General features: G+C 34.8%; 1 protein-coding gene across 1 annotated transcript in view; it reads left to right on the top strand.

Annotated features, from left to right (window-relative positions):
- Positions 1–18,881, top strand: part of LOC113229314 (neuropeptide FF receptor 2-like) — a 79,105-nt gene that overhangs the window by 25,014 nt on the left and 35,210 nt on the right. The window contains exons 2-3 of the mRNA XM_026462868.1: positions 12,786–12,928; positions 14,508–14,734. Coding sequence (XP_026318653.1) covers positions 12,786–12,928; positions 14,508–14,734 — 370 coding nt within the window. The remainder of the gene's footprint in view (positions 1–12,785; positions 12,929–14,507; positions 14,735–18,881) is intronic.

The following is an 18,881-nucleotide window of genomic DNA, read 5'->3' as shown; positions in this document are numbered from 1 at the left end:
AAGTTGTGAGTAGGTACCACATGAATCTAACATTGCCACTGTGTGACGTCATGCAGATAAGTTTTTGGGCTAGATGTCCTGTGGTTAAATAAAGTTCCTTAACTATAAGGTCAAACGATATTTACAACGTTTCACAGTTCTAGATAAACCATTGTGAACTGAATCTTCATCATACGTATGTCTGAAAATATTTCAAAGTGTAACACGACCTATGTATGTATATATACAGCGTCACGTTGTTAATAATTAACGAATTCAACGAAATCAAACATAATTAAAATTCAAAATCGTTTTTCAAAATATTGCTGAACAATGCCTATATCCTTGCCAGAAACCTTTAAAGTACATGGTGGGAAAAGCGTGATATGAATTTCATTAAGCAAATAGATATAAACTAGAAAGTTTTAAATTTTTAATATCTACATTTAAGTATATTAGGTCTTGACATATGCAATTGTCGTTTTGTATGGGAGGAATATAGAGATTTTTGTAAAATATATTTAATTAATCAAAGTATGCACCATTGTTATCTATGCACTTTTGCCATCTCATAGGTAGTTCATTGATCCCTTTACTAAAAAAAACCATGAGGGCGAGAATCAATAAACTCTCTGAAGGCGGTTCGGATTGCCACATCGGAGTTGAATTTTTTCGCGATGTCGCAGACATTCCAGGTGCAGCTCCTCTAGTTTAGCGGCTCTCTGTTGTGCAGTGTGTGGTCTAGCGTTGTCCTGAAGCAGCAGTGGCCTAGAGCGATTGACCAGTCTCGGTTGTTTAGCAGCTAGTTCTTCCATCATGGTTTGCAGTTGCTGACAATAAATATCTGCCGTAATCGTTTGGCTAGATTTTAGAAAGCTGTAGTGAACGACACCAGCTCTAGTCCACCAAACACTCACAAGTAACTTTTTCTGAGTCAATTTTCGCTTGGGGCAGGAATGGCTGGTTCTCCAGGGTTCAGCCATTGCGACGAGCGCTTCCGATTATCGTACAGGATCCACTTTTCATCACAAGTAATGATCCGATTTAAAATCCCTTCATTATTGTGTCGGCTAAGCAATGTAACGCAGCAGTCGACGAGTGTTTGCTGGTTTGATTCATTCAATTCATGAGGTACCTACCTTTCAAGCTTTTTACTTTCCCGATTTGCTTCAAATGGATTAAAACAGTTTTATCACTCACATCGAAGCCTGCAGCTAACTCTGAAGTAGTTTGCGATGGCTCCGCTTCCACAACAGCCATTCGTTTCATCATTATCCACTTTGGTCTCCGGCCATCCGCGGGGCTTGTACTGAAGATAGAAATTTCCAGAACAAAAACGTTGGAACCAAAAGCGTACCGTGTTTTCTTTTGCGACACTAGCACACACATCGTTAATCCTTCGAGCTGTTTCTGCAGCACAGGTGCCACGGTAGAACTCGTACTCGTAAATGTAGCGATATTTCATGTTTGCCATTGTGCGATATGAGCGACGCCAAAGAACCTGATTAGTTTTAATCAGAAAAAAACAAATGAACGACTGTTTTCGAAACTCAAATGTACCAGCTAAATGGATTTATAAATTTTAATTTGGCGATATTTTAGATCAAAGTGGCCAGAACATCAAAACGCCAATTTCATATGTAAAGACCTAATATTATGTATGTATAATAAATAACAGCGTCGTCGCGTCGAGTAAACAGCGTCGCAATTTGCTGCCAAAAAGCATTATTATCAAGGCGTAGCTTTTGATTGGCGTATTTATTTGCATTGAGCTCAGTATTAATTTCAATGAAGTGTTCTCATAATGTAGCTTATGAGAGAAAGCTTGAGTCAAACAAAAGTACAGATTAAGTACCGTTTGTTCCGAAAAGTCGTATTCAAATTATTAAGAAGGTCCAGATATAGAGATGCGAAGTGCCAAGTATTAAAAATGTCAAATGAAAACCCGAGAACTCTGTCGTGGCAAATTAATTTCACCTAACTTTATACAGCTGTTGGCTTTACATTTATTGCAAACGCAAAACCTGATTGAACTTTGCTTTTCATTACAAGTTGGAGTTTTTAAGGCTCACATTTTCGATACGTAATGCGCCTGTTTACGGGACTTTATAGAAAATGTATAAATATGATTGATGGTGATTAAAGGTGTGAAATACCACACAACTTGGCTTTGCTTGCGGTTACAAAGTTTTGGTGGTGAGTCATTGATTGTTTTACTACCTATAGAAATTAATTTCAGAAATATATGATGAGTCACGACCTGCCTGCAAAATTATATAATCATTTTTGATAAGATGATAACTATGCTAGAACATATTTTGTTTGTCTGTCGTTATAACAAATTTATTGTTACAGTTTATTACATTGTCAGTTAAAACTTACATTATTAACTGGCATTTACGTTTTGTTATTTCATTATAATAAAAGAGATCTAAAACGATTTTCTTATTTCCGCCGAATCTTGAACAATTAGTACAAGTAAGTTAAAGAAAAACATGACAAAAGAAAAAAGATGGCACACACGGATTTTTAGGCTCATTTGTTTGAACAATTTTCTTCTGAATATAAAAGTGAAATAACGTTTATTGAAGTCAAGTGGTTTTATGTTCTGTAATCCAATATCGGAAGTGGTATACGTAAGCATAATTCATGCCCCAATACCGTCTTGGCAGCGGGAGCGCCGACGCGCTTGTAGTTCTCCAAGAAAATCAAGATCTAGGACGATATCCCGATCCAGGAGGTCAAGACCCAGCAAAGGCCAATTAAATATAAATCTAAGCGAATACCTAAGCGGCGGCGCCGACACGACAGTTCTATGAGCCAAGCTCCAGTGTCTCGATCGCGAACACCATCCTTGAAGACAAATAATGAATGGAGATGGCGTAGCACCATAGAAGAGGCAAGCGCACGGTTTGTTATTTCTTTGTTTTTCTCGGTTCATAAATTCGATTTGTGTTTTAACTGCAAGTAAATAATGGACACAACAACGTAATCAAACCTGTCTGTTACTGATATAAAAGTACTTAAATTGTATCCAAACGTATTCATACTCTTTCTTCTTAATTAATAAAATGTAACTTGTAATCACAGAAGTCTATATTGTGAACTAAAGTTCATTGCTGAATTGAAAAGTAGGTAATTTAAGTGAATTGTGTAGAATAATAAACATACACGGGTAGTTCTTTTCCATCGGCGAACAATTATGCAGTTCTGCTGACTGAAATGTTAGAGCGACGTATGAAAATGGGGAAATCTGTACATGTGTATTATTACGATAAAATTGAAAGGGTTGTTACCCTACCTAGCCGCGAACGGGTTCACGGCAATGAAATGTGAAACTTCCGGTCCACAAAGTTATTAAAGAAGTAAAGAAGTAAAGGCTGCAACAATATAAAGGTAAATGTAAAAAAACAGGTATAACAGTATAAAACACTCTCTACACTTTATTACTAAACAGAAATAGATACATGAAGGGTGTAGACTTATAAATTATTACACATGATTAGCTTATTAACAGCTCCGACTGTTGTGGCGGTCGAGCTGGGAGTGACCGTGGTACGAAAACAAAATGAGAAAGTGAAGAAAGACGGAACAATTCAAATTTAAAATATAAATACATGTAAAATAAAAAATGATAGGATACAAGTGGAGAGAGGCGATACAAAGAGGTGAGATGACGGTGTAAGGGGGTCACACCGTCACAAAATGATGTTATTGAATGCATGTGAAATACAAGGGAAAAAAGAGGTTGATATACGGTATAAATGATGGAATTTTCAGAGCTAGCGCTTCACTTATACAGCTAGATTTCTTAAATATCCTTGTAAAGAGCCCAATGCTAAAACATTTAGACAACGCACATCAAAGAGTTAAATTTGCCATAAATATAAAAAACCAGGGCAAGCCTTTTCAGACTGAAATATCTGTTATAATTGCAAAGACAAGGGACATACGTCAAATAGATTCACTTACGTATGGGGCACAACACTAATGATTTTTTTTTTAATAAATCCGAAAATAATGCTAAGCTGTTAGAAAAAAGGACTATGATGACTCAATCCAATGAAACTGATTCCAAATATCACGAAGATGTCTTAATCAATAAAAACATAAAAGTTAATTCGTACATAGATTTTGCTCATTAGGCAAGATGTAGTAGAAAATAACTTTTTACCAGTATCACATGAGTAATCCACAATAAGATGATTCCGTAATGGTTCATACACTCCCCTGGAGATAACATATATAAAATTAATTGTGGGCAAAATAGTTGCAAATATAGGTTCTTCATTTGGTAGCCTCTAGTTATTAGAATCTATACTTATTCGACAAAACTTCACGGAATAACCAGACATTGTAATTATTAAAAGAAATCAAAGTCTTGATTTGTTAAAACGTAAATTTCTACCGGAATTGTCATAAGCAGCAGAAGATGATGCACCAGGTGACAGAATAGTCTTAGAATACAAATTAATACTCTAGCAGAGATGGTTAATTATGTTGAATGTACATGGGACAGTAACAAAATTGTGGCATTTTTCTAGAAACAGGAGTGCGTACTGGTGGAAAATTAGATTATCGTGTTGTGGAAGGTGTCTATAGTCTTGATGAAGGTCAATGTAAAATTCAGGTATATAATTAGTTTGACCTACGCCATTTAAAGGAGAAATCTGTTTTAGCTCAAGCTAGCAAAATAGTTTCTATTGAAAGCCCTGATAATGACATAATATTGTTTTGCAATCGTATATCACACACATTAACTTTTCCGTCAATATCTGAGAGTCAGATTAAGACAATCCAAACCTATCACAGAACCAGATTGTTAAGGTTTTTAGTTTTTGAAAATTTATCTGAGTTGGGATGTACAAACATAATTGAAATGAGTATAGAATCGACTGATCACATTCCAGTTGCTTATAGGCTGTATCGCTTAAGTTATGTGGAAAGAGATATTGTTAGAGATATGGTGAACGAGATGATAGACAGCGTCTTAGTAGCAATATTCGACAAAAGTCTAACTCTCCATACGCGAGCCCCATAATTTTAGTGCCAAAGAAAACAGGCGGATATAGGCTATCGTTCAATATACGGCATTGAATCTTAAAATACAGAAAGACTACTACCCAATGCCAATAACAATTGACCAATTAGATAATAATATGCTTAATAGAAATAAACATTACACTAGTGTATAGCGTGCTAAAATGAAACAGCCTGTGTGTCCCAATGGCACATTTTTATTTGTTAATCCCTCCACAGTTATACAATATCCGTGAACAAATGAAAATAGCGCGTTTTAAAAAAATTTCATAAAGGTTCTACGTCATCTGGCGCCATCTTACCTAAACTAAATATATGTATAATGTTAATAGAAGTCTTAACAACTAGCCTTGATCTTGCTAGTGGATATGACCAAATACCAATTCGTGGAGATTGCAGACACGTAACTTCTTTTATTCTTCCAGGTGGATCGTACCGGTTCTAAAAGATGCCATTTGGATTGGCGAATTCACGCGGTGTTTCAACGCACTGTGAACAGGGTTCTCGGCAATTCCCGGTTTAAATCAGCTCTCGCTTATATGGATGATTTACTGACATCCGGAAAAGACTTTAATGTAGAATATGAAACATTGAAAGATTTATTTAAATTGTTGGAATGCTCAGGTTTGACTCTAAATCTACGAATATTTTGGTTATGAAATAAGCGAAAAGGGAGTTCGACCGGAAAGGCCAAAATAACAACAGTCAAATATTTTTCTACACCAAGTAATGTACATGACGTTAGACAATTTGTCGAACTCGCCATCTACTTTCATGTGCATACAAGAATTTTGAAATCCAATACAAACTTGGGCATACTGAATCCCATGTCGATGCCATAAACAGAAATATACTGCTTTGCGAATCACATAATAATCTTAGGAATGAAACTATTTTTGGTCACGGTTGTCAACCGTGACCATGGGACCTGTAAAGGGCCCGAAACGTCGGTTTGTTTGAAAAAACAAATATACGCGATTTAAATCCGGAAAAATAGTTTCATTCCTATGTATAACAATCGCGAAAACCTAAGAACTCGATACATAATAATCTTGATTATTTGCCTTTTGTGTTCTGAACATCACAAGATTGGCTTAAGTTTACAATTAAAAGACACGGAGATACCGAGTTTGAAAACTATTAGAAGACGACGAATGCACAGATATAAAAAAAAAAAATATTGTTAAAAACAACAAATTATTTCGTATAATTAATAATGAATTCCAGTGAGTTGTGTCTTTGCGTTTACGTTATTACGTAACTTACGTTTATTATTTGATTATTATATAATTATTGACGTTTTGTTATTTAATTATTATAAAAAAGATCTAAAACAATTTTGTCATTCTAAAACGAGCTTGAACAATGAGTTAGAGAAAAACATGACAGAAGAAAAGAGATGGCGCACACGTATTTTTCACGCTCGTTTGTTTCAACAATTTTATTGATTATAAACATTGACTTACAAATAAATGGACGACGGGTCTAATACAAAAGCCACGAAAAAAATGTCCCAAGTCAACCTATTTAAACGTAGTGACATGTAAAGGAATATGAAAAAGCAAAAACGTTGAATTTAAATTGTAATGTCATCGCAGTACTGTCTTATTTTGCTTGCTTCGCTGTCAGTCGAACAAACGAAGACTAAAGCGTGAATGACGAATGTTTAACGCCCTATAAGTTCGGACACTTTTTAGCGCGGACCCGACGTCCATATAATTGTAAGTCAATGATTATAAACATGAAATAACGTTTATTGAAGTCAAGTGGTTAGATGTTCTGTAATCTAATAATACATAATTATTACTTGTAGGTACAAATACGTTTTTGATATAGTAAATAAAAACACTGTGTTGACAATGAAATATTCGATTTACAATGCGGAAGTTGCATAGTTTGTACATATTCTGTCATTCCCAACAATGTTTTTCCCGTCGCCGTCATTACGAGAAAAGCTTTGACGCCATAATACGGATTCAAAGGAATTGTTCTCCTCCGCGAAAATAAGTTTACGGTCTACATTATCTCCGTCTCTCAGGCGCAAATAGACTACTTTTTATTATAACTATTTTGCCTAACGTCTGCTGTTTTATGTTAAAAGGAGAAGGAGAAAGAAGGAGAAAGAAAAGGAGGCCTATACTCACCACGTCCTGTAAGACCCGTTTCTCTATAATATTTTATTTGTAGCCAATTTTCTTCCACCTCGTAAATCATGTGGTTGGCGCAAGTGGATCTGAGCGAACACGTTCCCATTGACTGTAATAATAGCCGTACAATACGAGTCAAGCACGCATGAGCTCACGCTTGATATTGCGTTGTTTACTGGAACAATGGACACTAATGAAGTTGTGATGTAAGTGATACCACAACTGGTAGTTAGTGGCAAATATTTTTTTCATTTCTTATGCTCTAAAAGTAAGTCAATACAGCCTTAGATAAGAGCATCATTTAATCCCCAGAGAGTAAAAAGTAGGTACCTAGATTTTTTAAATTTACTTCGAGTGATCTAGACAAACTCTACTAGCCAGTACTTGCTCTAGTTTGTGCCAAAAGGGAGAAGTTCAATAAGTGTAACAATATAATTGTAACTAAAACAACACAAAAATAATCACAAATACAACAAAAGATAATTATAATTTAACATTATAATAATTCATCAAAGTAAATAAACTACCCACTGTCTTTCAGAAAAAAAAGTTTAGTTCTTGTATGACTTTTCATTACAAAAATGTTACGCTCTAAAACTACGCTCAGTTTTAGTTCCGTGCCTGTTCCACATGGAGAGTGGCGCCGTATTATTTTTCCCGCGTTAGTGTGTTTATGTACGGACCATTTCAGTGACGCGACGTAGCACTTAAATCGTTCGAAAGACGCTCATGATTGCCAAAACCGATAATCGTAGCATTTTGTTGCGTTTGTATCTGCGTCTGGTTGGAAAAAAAAACCGCGAAAACTTCAAAAGTTTTGTTCGTGATTTTGTTGTAAACCGTAACCGATCGAAACAAATAATTTCCTTTTCTCGAAATCGAAGTGAAAAGTAAAATTTTCACCTAAAGGCTAAAAGCTAATATAAACTCTCGGAGTAATAGACACCCTCATTAAAGCTCGGGTGTCTGCACATCTTTTGCACACTTCACAAGGGATCACTTACATTTGTGGTCAATGTACGTTGTACATTCTGACAATAATTAGTGTATTAACCCTTTGCATCGCTTTGACGCTTGATACTTTACTATTTTGTGTTACATCTCAGTAAAAACTATTCAAAAAGGTTTACTATTCTGTTTCCTTCTTGTCACAATACAAACACCGTCTAAATATCCTTAAGATCAAAAACGTTTTACGATGAAATAAAAATGCACTAATGTTCTTTTAATGGTTCGAATTCGCCATTATTGTGCACGGTTTACTTTTTATTAACTATAAAATAACGTTTGGTGCATGCCCGCGTAAGGACAACGACACGCCGCCATCATCCTGTCAACAAAAATATAAGTAAATATTCACTATATTCCTTAAGAAGAAGGTTTAGGTTAAAGTCCGACACACTGGCCCCATGCGAGGATACGTTTTCCAAAGGTTGTGAATCTTATTCGACATGCAGGGTTCAATATCCGCTCACGCGATACATGCAGGTGATGATTTTATACCGATTTATCGGATATCGAAGTTATAACAGGTAAAAGAACTAATATTAATTGCTATTTCGATAACTACTCTAGCAAACCATAAAGTTTTTAATGCCTGGATCTGTCATTTAAAATAAAATAAACAACTTCAAAAATACGTCACTACAATCGTGTGTGTTATAGTTTGCGCTGGTGATTTCGACGTTTATTTATCGAAAACATACCGTAAGTAGCGTTTTTTAAGTTTACCCTGAATATAAATGTTTATAAACTATACTTTAAGGAGTAATTTCATGGTAAACGTTAGAACCACTCAAACGGAATATTATCATATTTATCCAAGTACACCAAAAATGTCATTAGTGCTTTTTAAGTGCAGGATTTGCGGTGTATTACTGCATTTTATTTGAGATGTTTTTGTTGGTAGTACGGAGGGTAACTATTTTGCAATGCAGAATAATAATTTTTATTTATAAAAACTTGTATTTAAACTGAATGCTTTTCTAATTTGCGAAACGATATGTTATTTTCGCGGGATGTGATCGCTAGCAAAAAGTATTAAAAGTATTGCTATGGCCATGGACTAATAACTCAAGGGGACTTACTGTTAATCTCCATAGTACAGACCGTAACTCTGTAAGAAGTCAAAATTACGTGATCTAAATAGATAGGTCTGATCAGTAGCCTGGAAGTACTATTTATTATGTGAATGGCCGGGGATATCAAGTAATTCCTATTTTATATGCAATATAAGAAGTTAGGTTTTTTCCTTATAACATTATTCAAATATTACCTAATCATGAGCTGAAATAATTTTCTGTGCTTTGACAAAAAAGCGTGTCAACAGATGGCGTTGTGTTATAAACTAATGTTTAAATTAACGCTTACTAATATGGGTAGATGGCGCTAATCCTAAACAAAATAAAAGAATATCCAGCACTATCCATAGACACCATCTAACTGATTTGTTCCTTATCACTAGAAATTAGTGTAAACTATGACATATTGCAGCTTGTCAATGTAAAAAAAAATAATTAGCAAAATAGCTAATTACGCTAAATAGACGGCGTCTGGTGTACCAAGAGTTACTAAACTAGTTGGGTAACTACGCTGTCTTGTATCGCGAATAGAAATACTTAAGAGTTATTGGTGCATGTTATCACTAAACGTTAACAAATGTGCATAAATTAGACATTTGTCATAAGTATGTGCCGCTACAGGGATTCGAATTGTGGATCTTCCATTAATAGCCAAGCGTTCTTCCACTGGGCTGTCACCACCCTCAAGTTGGATTTTGGAATCTTTCTAAACGATAGAAATACATATAATACTACATCTCACATCAACTACCCACACGCCTCAGAAACACTCCACCTCTTTGCTTAATGTTGTTCTGAAATAAATATTATAAATAAATAAAGTAATTGCTAACTTTGTAAAAAGTAAACGAAACATATACATTAAAACGTAAACATTATTCAGGACAACAACAGAGACGTTATGTATAATATCTATATAGCAATCAAAACTGAGCCAACGCCCGTTTGCCTAGGATTGCCTTTGTTTTCGTATTGAGTGAGTTTATAGGATTTAAGTCAACAAACTTTGAACTTTAATATCAATTAAAGTTGATAATTTAATTGAAAGTGCAGTTACGTCCAGATGTTTGATTCATGGTTGAGCTTTCAATCATACCAATCTGTGGTAACATTTCCATATAAATCTATTTAAACAAAAAGAAACATATTTTTTTAGAGACTTGAAATTTGAATCCAAACTAACCCTTATTGTTATAGTGCACTTGGGTTTATCTTCTCTGTACCAGCTCAAAGTGCTGGGTTTGGAACCGGGAAATACCAGAATTACAGAATACATAACGAAAAAGTAACTAATTTTTATCTATCCCTATAATTTTAACCTCGCTATCATAACGTTCAAATAAAATATTTGTGATATACCAAAAGTTGTAGAAGAAAAGTAAGGTTTTGTATACAAAAGAATAAAAAGACAATTATTTATTTATTTTCGCACAACCTTAATACACCTTGTGTAAACAATATTGATTACCCAACGATTGCGTAAGACGAGCTTAGCACTCCTACGACTGTACACAAGGGCAATGCAAATAAGATTTCGACGATATTCGCTTTCGGGGAGAGATGCCCGAGGGATAGGAAAAAATGTGACACGCTTTCGAGTCTCGTATATATGTATATGTCGCGAGACTCTGGCTCCCATGCCGATAATGTCATTAAAATCTGTAATAAGGATAAAAAACTTTTATCTAGGTATCAATAGAGATGAGAAGTGGGAAGATTTTAAAATCTCTATTAGGGCACGTTTACATCGACGCAACGCGTGAAATCATAATCCATAAGCATTTTTATACATCTAAATCAAGAGCTGTCGAGTCTCTAAAAAATACGAATGAAACACATTGTGTTATTTCAGTGTCAAAACGTGTCTGTGTCAAAAGTCGAATTAACACTGAACAATCTCAGTACAGAGTACTAAAAAAACCGACCTCAAAAGTGCGTGGAATTACGTCTATTTGCTAAGTTTTATTGAAATAGCCCCTAGTTCGCCACTATACAGGACTTGACACTGGAGATAATAAAAATCGTGAGAGTAGAAGAGTGAGAGAGAGAGAGTAAAAAAATATTAAGAGAAAAACGCCTTGAATTGGAGAAATAGCAAAATCAACCATTAAAGTAATTGCTCCTAAATTAATGTTAGGCGCTATTTATGAAAATGAAACTTCATGCGTGAACAGCCACCCTTCGAGGTGGATGATTTTCTTCAAAATGAAATGGGACCACTATGGAAGTACCCCCTTTCCAACAAAAAAATAATCATCAAAATCAGTTTACAAATACCGGAGAGTACTCCTTTTTTGAAGTCGGTTAAAAAAAAAGATGGAAATAAACAAGGTGTTATTTAAGATTATAATGAAATTTGTTTCCATTTGAATTTGCCAAATAAAATTATTGCAACAACAATTTTAAGTAATTAATGTAATCATGTTTGATGTGATTGATTGAATATTTTGCCATCATCTTTCAAAGAATATTATGCAATAAAAAACGTATATAATACAAATACTAAGCAGAATCGTCACTTTCAGAAACCGATCCGAGTCGCAACGACCAGACGCAGCGGCGCACTCCGAACTCCGACTTAAAGCGTTTGATTATAACATTATGTAAAACAGAGTGGCTCAAAAGTGACGCGCTTCTGACGTGTGAAGTAGGTAAAAAGAAACGGGCATAAATAAGGTAAAAAGAAACATTTACAGGACCAACATTTATAATTGATGTTATGTGAAATTTGATGCATTTTTTAAAATTACGAAGTTCAATAAATAAATAAATAATGCGCACAGTCATAGACCCGCACAGCGATCTCTAGGTCGCGGGTGCCATAGATACACACATAGACAACCACAAATTACACCCAAACTCACGAATAAATGTAGGACTTACAAATATTTCTCCCGGCCCGGGAATCGAATCCAGAACCTCTGCGTGGCAGACCAGCATGGAATGAAATATATATACATATTATGTAAATAACAGTGCTTTAGCTCTCATTGTAGACGATTGTTTTTTAGGTTTCAAGGATAGCCTACAAGTACATTTTACGAGATATACACATACCTATTGATTATTTTTAGTGTATTAGGGACTCTTAAAATTTATTTATGAATTTCAATTTTATATTCAAGCAACTAAATTCAATACTAGGGAAATTGATTAGCGCAAGTAGTAAGCCGCAGACCGTAAAACTCACGAATCCATTTGCTAAGATTAATGCTTCGTTTTGTTGTGAGTCAGCGTTCAGTATTCGATTGGGTGAGCCACCTTTTCATTCTATTCGAATTTGGGGTTATTAGGATTTCCTTTTTAAAATATTAAGTACTGAAAATTATAAAAATAAAGTTCAATAAATTTATTTGTCATTAAAAACATGATAATTAAATATTTACGAACTCTGTCTATGTGTCGTCATGTTGTGATGCTTTGCGGTAGAGTAGCTATGTCGGATCTATTGTTGGTCCTTGGACATGATTTTGTTTCTCAATATAAAATAAAGTGCAATGTGCAAAACAAATCTAAACTTTTCTTTGTTTTGTTTCAGTGTGACGAACATTTTTCTGGTGAACCTGTCAGCGGCAGATTTATTGGTGACGGGCATCTGCATGCCCATACAACTCAGCAAGGCCATCACCCTCGTCTGGTTCTACGGGGAAACTGTTTGCAAGATCGCCAATTATATCCAAGGTTATTCTGAAAAATATAGCAACTCGTTCGACCTTCTGGAAATCATTATTCGGGTTCAGTTGGGATTGACATGACCGGATTATGTGAAACAATAGTCATTCAGTTCGATTTTGGTTTTGTCAGCGCAAAGCGTTTTGGTGAAATTACAGACACATGGGACTTGTCAACTTATGTCTCAGAGTAACGGGCGCAGCGGCAGTGCCCCTCAGATTTTTGCGATTTAAAGCTCTGAGTGGCACTGCAACTGTTGTGGACAGGCATGTAGCTTACCATCAGGCGCACGACTTGTTCGTTCCGTCACTTGATATTATACAAATAAGTTAGATCACTGTGACTGTTAACATCACCAAAACAGAGTTTTGACAGTGTGTTAGCGTCTGTAAAATGTCTGCAAATTGACAATATCGTGGAAATTAAAACTGCTGAATTTAACGGTGAAATTGAATAAATCGTTTACGAAATTATATCAAATAACGTACTCGTATGTTAATATCGGTGGTAGCTCAGTGGGAGAACTGTTGCTTATTAATTGAGAGGTCTGCGGTTCGTATCCCTATGTAACGGCGCGTACCTATGACGTTATCTCTAAGCTACATCAATAAATCTCACTGACGGTGAACGAAACCTGCTTTTTAAAGAAGGTTCAGATTATAATCGGTTGACTATGACGATGACAATGAAATCTTGAGGTACAGAATACGCACTTCCACTTGCTACGTTCCTGATCATAATTGAATATATTGGTGATGGAATGGCATATGACAATCAATGAGTAACGTAGAATATACACGTCGTTGACCTACCGCTTACTCTTTTTGTACCCTAGTGCTAATCTCCAGTTTCATAATCTCATTATGTGTATTCGGGACCTTTGAACTTCCCTGTTACAATAGTGTCCAAGACTTTTTGTTACACGAACACTGAACAGGCTGGCAATACCAGTTAGGACTGATTGATAAATGAGTTTATAGTTATTATTATTTGACTTCAAACATTGCGGACATTTTTTGGAATGTACTCGTACCGTACATTGGTAGTTGCTGCATTTCATGGGATATGATATGAATAAACGAATCTTTTTCCGCAATAAAACACTTATTTTGTAATATAAAACAGTGCTAACTTTAAAACACAATGTGTAACATTTACGACTTCGAGAATCTTTCATTCGCTTAAGATGTTTTATTAGCGAACCTCCCCCGTGAGAGCTGTATGTCGCTCTTCGAAATTTCATTAAAATAACTTCGTTACAAGGACTTCGTTCTGAACTTGCAACTGAACTTACGCACTGCTTCTTCTAACCGTCTATGGGTAGCGTTAAATTGTATTTTTTTATTAGTTCGCCAAGAACTGAGTACACCAAAACTACAACTAGGAAAGTACATGACATTGGTTAAGGCTAAATGAACAGTTAATTATCGGCACACCGCATGACATAATTGTAAACATGTAATAGAAGTATATTATGATTAAATAGTAACTACGTCTAATCTATCTAACAATATAAAAGAAATAGACGCGTACGTAATGTATGTGGAGAGTGACGCGAGCGATTGTATGTTATTTTTGTAATCCGCAGGAGTAGCAGTAGCGGCCAGTGTGTTCACGCTGACGACGATGTCAGTAGACCGCTGGCTCTCCATCTCACCGGAGCCTCGTCTGCGTCCTCCCGGAAGACGCCAGGCCGTCATGCTGCTCGCCGTGCTTTGGATCGCTGCGATGCTCATCTTCATTCCGTTGGTGCTGGTGGCGTCGGTCAAGAAGGAATCCGTGCCTGTTATTTCTAAGGTTGCTGGGAATATTTCGGTAAGTAAATTATAGACGTGATTGAGGCTTGTGTACGTTTTGACAATTATCTACGTGTGCGTATAAATTAATCAATCCATACATCGAGTTCTTCGGTTTCCGCGATTGCTGCACATTCAAAATTAAACTATTTTTCCCGATCTAAATATTTGTTTGCTCAAAATCAGCAGCGGAAAACATAGTTTCATTTTCAATAATTAATTAATAGAAATTTGTTTTATAGTCCTTAGCCATATATATATATATATATAGCCTTATAGCCATATAGCCTTTCAAAGTGTCCTCAATCATTGGCACTTCGATCCTAGCCCTTTTCAAATTCTCTCAACTCCCTCCGCGTTTTGTTGAAGGCGTATCTACTGAGATTAATTATTTTGTCAGTATTTACCGGGCATCACTAATGTAACGGGACAATTTTTTAATGTTTATTTTGAATAGCGAAATTAACGCTATGCTTGGAATCTGTCAATATCGTTTATGTGAAAAATAGTGATCAGAATATGAACGAGTGATTACATACCTAACTTTTCTTTAAAGGCCGATTCCACTAACAGATTACAACAGCGTAGTTTTTGAGTGATTTTAGCGGTTTTCACGAGGCTTTCTTTTTATTGGTTATTTCATTACCTTAGGGCGACTTTTAATAGACTGTCACGAATGAGAAATTACCCTCTTTTTCAATTTTTCTTATTACACAGGAAAATTATCTTTTCATGTGTTTCTCAAATTAAGCAAGCGAGCAATCCTTTTAAATGAATAATGTTTAAGCCTTCGTGCGAATAATACAAAAACTATTGAAAAGGACAAATACGTATATTGAACACAACCCCAAAATGTTCTTAAAGTTTTAAATTGGCGGCGAATTTATGGCCATTAATTTTAGTGAACAGTATTGACGTAATTCAGATTCGTGAAATTTGTACATCAAAGTGAACTCTGTTACTAATGATTGAAAAGTTATAATCCTTAAAATGGAATAGAACTATTTCAGAATATTTTCATATATGTACTATTCAAAGCAATTCAACGAAAAACAAAATTTAAAAAGTTTTGCAGTTTTATATATTCATGAATATAGTTAATATAAATTCGATACTGACCATTGTAACTACTCCTTAAACTTTAGTTGGGTAGTAATAAAAGCTTCGAAACTTAAATAAAAAATGTGAATCGGTGCGTTATTTATTAAACCACCGAACGAAATGCTGAAAGTTGCAAAAGAATCTTGCTGACGTACTTTTCCAATTCAATTTACCGAACACTGTTAGCTATTTTTATTGTAAATAACTTATTAAACATTTAAAAGCAACCTTATATATATACACTTCATAAACTTTGGTTTTGTTAAACAATTCATTCCATCATAAGGAAATATTATTACATGGGATAACATACGAACTCCTAAGACATATCAAAATTTACTTAAGAATAATGTTTCAAAAGTATACAAATTCACATAAAAATTCTTATCGAGTTCTTAGGTTTTCGCGATTGTTAAACGTAGGAAATGAAACTATTTTTCCAGATTTATTAATAATAATAATAATAACACTGAGTACTTGCACAGACACAAGCAGGCAGCCAAAATACAAGTATTCGCCGGAGCCAATACTCGAAGATGACCGCACCAAAATCTGTTAGGATCGATCTATTATCACGAACAGAACTATTCTTGCGAATAAGCCTCGTATTGTGATATTGGATCGATCGCAGTCCAGGATATTTCTTGTGGACGTTACCATCCCGCATGACGAGGGTCTCGTGAAAGCCGAAATCGAGAAACGCCGGAAGTATCTCGACCTGGTGCACGAGATCACTGACATGTGGGATTTGGCCTCCACTGAAATACACTCATACTCACGAGAGAAATTAGATGTAGGCAAAAAGACTTCCGAATTCATATAAAATTTTTAATCGGATAGTTTGAAGCTCACACGAAATGTCGCCGTCGCGGTCCTAACGGTATTAGTTATTGTCATTAAAATTGAGGGTTAAAAAGTAAATCTATAACCAAAATATAAATTAAGCTGATTCCTATAGTGTGGTAAAAACGTTTTTATACAATAACAAGTATTTTTGGTAAGTTAATATTTATTTCTGAAGTTAAGGCAATTCTGTTTCATTATCAAATCAAGTCATATAACGACTCTAGTCTATTATATTTGCGGAATTGTTAATTTATTTTAGATTTATATGTAACCTACCTTAAGGTTGCTTAGACTTTTTCATATTATGGTTCATAATTAACAGGAGCAGTCAGTATTAGTTTATGTCTGGCTGAAAAAAAAACTAATTACCTGCCGGCCTTTAATTATAAAAATATATATTAAAATAACATATCCAAGGTAATAAACAAGTCTATATGTCTGTAAGATATAATACTTAACCTCAAGGTTTGATGGACCTTTATTTAACATAGGAATTTGCATATAACAAGGAAACATTTCGATGCCTTACTTTCTCAAACTCGTGTCTTATAAAGATTGATTATCCAGGATTATCCCGGCCAAACTTTCTATTTGTTTTAAGTTTCTTTTCAAGGATGGTAATTTGGATGCACCACTTTAAGAATAGGTAAAAGCCAGTATGTGAATGTGAAGGAAATGTGATGTACATTTTTACAACATTACAACATTTGTATATACAATCCATTTCTTGCATTTCAGTAACTTTGTGTTTTAAGATACGAGTTTGGGAAAGTAAGGCGACGATTTGTCGCAGGTACAATCTTTGAACTTTCAGAAGACAAATATAAGAAGCTCGAAGGTATTTATATTTTCACTGTTATAAAACTTTTGATTAAAACGACAAGGCTTTGTAAAATTAATCAACATCGTCTGCCTGCTGCGTGAAGTGTCCGAGGTCCACTGCAGGTATTATTTACATCTTGGGAACCATAGTGTTGAACTTTACAGTAGACACAATGTAACTAATAACTTAAGGTCAATGTTTTTCAAATATAGTTTACACAGGAAATTGAATCTGGATTGTATTCACAACAAGTCATACACAAACTGGCAGATTTAGCAAAACACTCGTAAAATGCATACTAGATTTAAGTACAATTTGCTACGCCCTGTACCACTGTACATACCAGGGTTGCAGTAAACGGTATACTATTGTAATATTATATTGTAACCCCAAAATAATACAGTGCTTTTTAAAAAATCTGGTTGTTTATTTTACTTTCTATTTTAGGTATAATTTGGAAATAAAAAACAGTCAATTGTCATTTCGTTCATTCATTTGTTTTAAATTTGAACTAATACATAACATGTATAAAGTCACTGTTTATGTAATCAAAATATGAAAACGATAAGTTTTAACGTATTAATAATTTATTTTTGTAAATATAGCACAGTTTGAAGGGAAGAGAAAGACGAAGCTCTGTGTTGCCACATACACATTTTACGTCTTTGACAACATACTTATCGAGTTCGAAGTGGATTTAGCTTTCTTGTGATTTTTTAAACTTGAGTTGAAAAAGAAGTTTTTTATTTATTTAAATTTGGTTTTATCAATGTTAAGCTGTTACGGCTCTTAAATTTTCATCTGTTTCTGTTTTGACACAAAATGTATAAAATGCATTTGATTTCGTTTTTTTTTCATTGAAAGTTGGGTAAGGTTTGAGTTGAGCAAGATTAAATTGAAAATAAAAAATTGAAGTTAGACGTTAATTTAATTAATTTATACATATTCTCACTTTTCTCTGTTCCGCTAAATGTGCCTGTGTGTGTGTCTCTCAATATCTAATTGCGTTACATTATCTAAAAAGGTTGCGTGAAACGATATTCGGTGAATATAACAATATGGGTGTCAGAGTAATGGGACGAAATGAGAATGTCAAGTGTAAATGGGGTGTCGAAAAGAGGACGCTTTGTGCTTCGCCTGGGAGGGTTCTCAATTTCCTGGCACTTTTGATTAGTTTGTGTTAGCCCTGTCGTGTTACTTCACTTCTGTCCAATTTGTACTGTAATGCCCAACATCTCCGATAAGATATATGTCTCTTCGACGAATAAAGGAGGTCGTATAGGAAATATACGTGATAATACTTATAGAGCTACTCTAATTTGTAATATTAATATGCGCTATCTCATGACATTCCGTTCAATTTAGCAATTCACTTGCAAAAAATTGTAAACACGAG

The sequence above is a fragment of the Hyposmocoma kahamanoa genome, unplaced genomic scaffold, assembly GCF_003589595.1.
Source record: "Hyposmocoma kahamanoa isolate Upper Pololo Valley unplaced genomic scaffold, ASM358959v1 303, whole genome shotgun sequence".
Taxonomy (NCBI): Eukaryota; Metazoa; Arthropoda; class Insecta; order Lepidoptera; family Cosmopterigidae; genus Hyposmocoma; species Hyposmocoma kahamanoa.
This window is presented reverse-complemented; position numbering and strand designations above follow the sequence as displayed.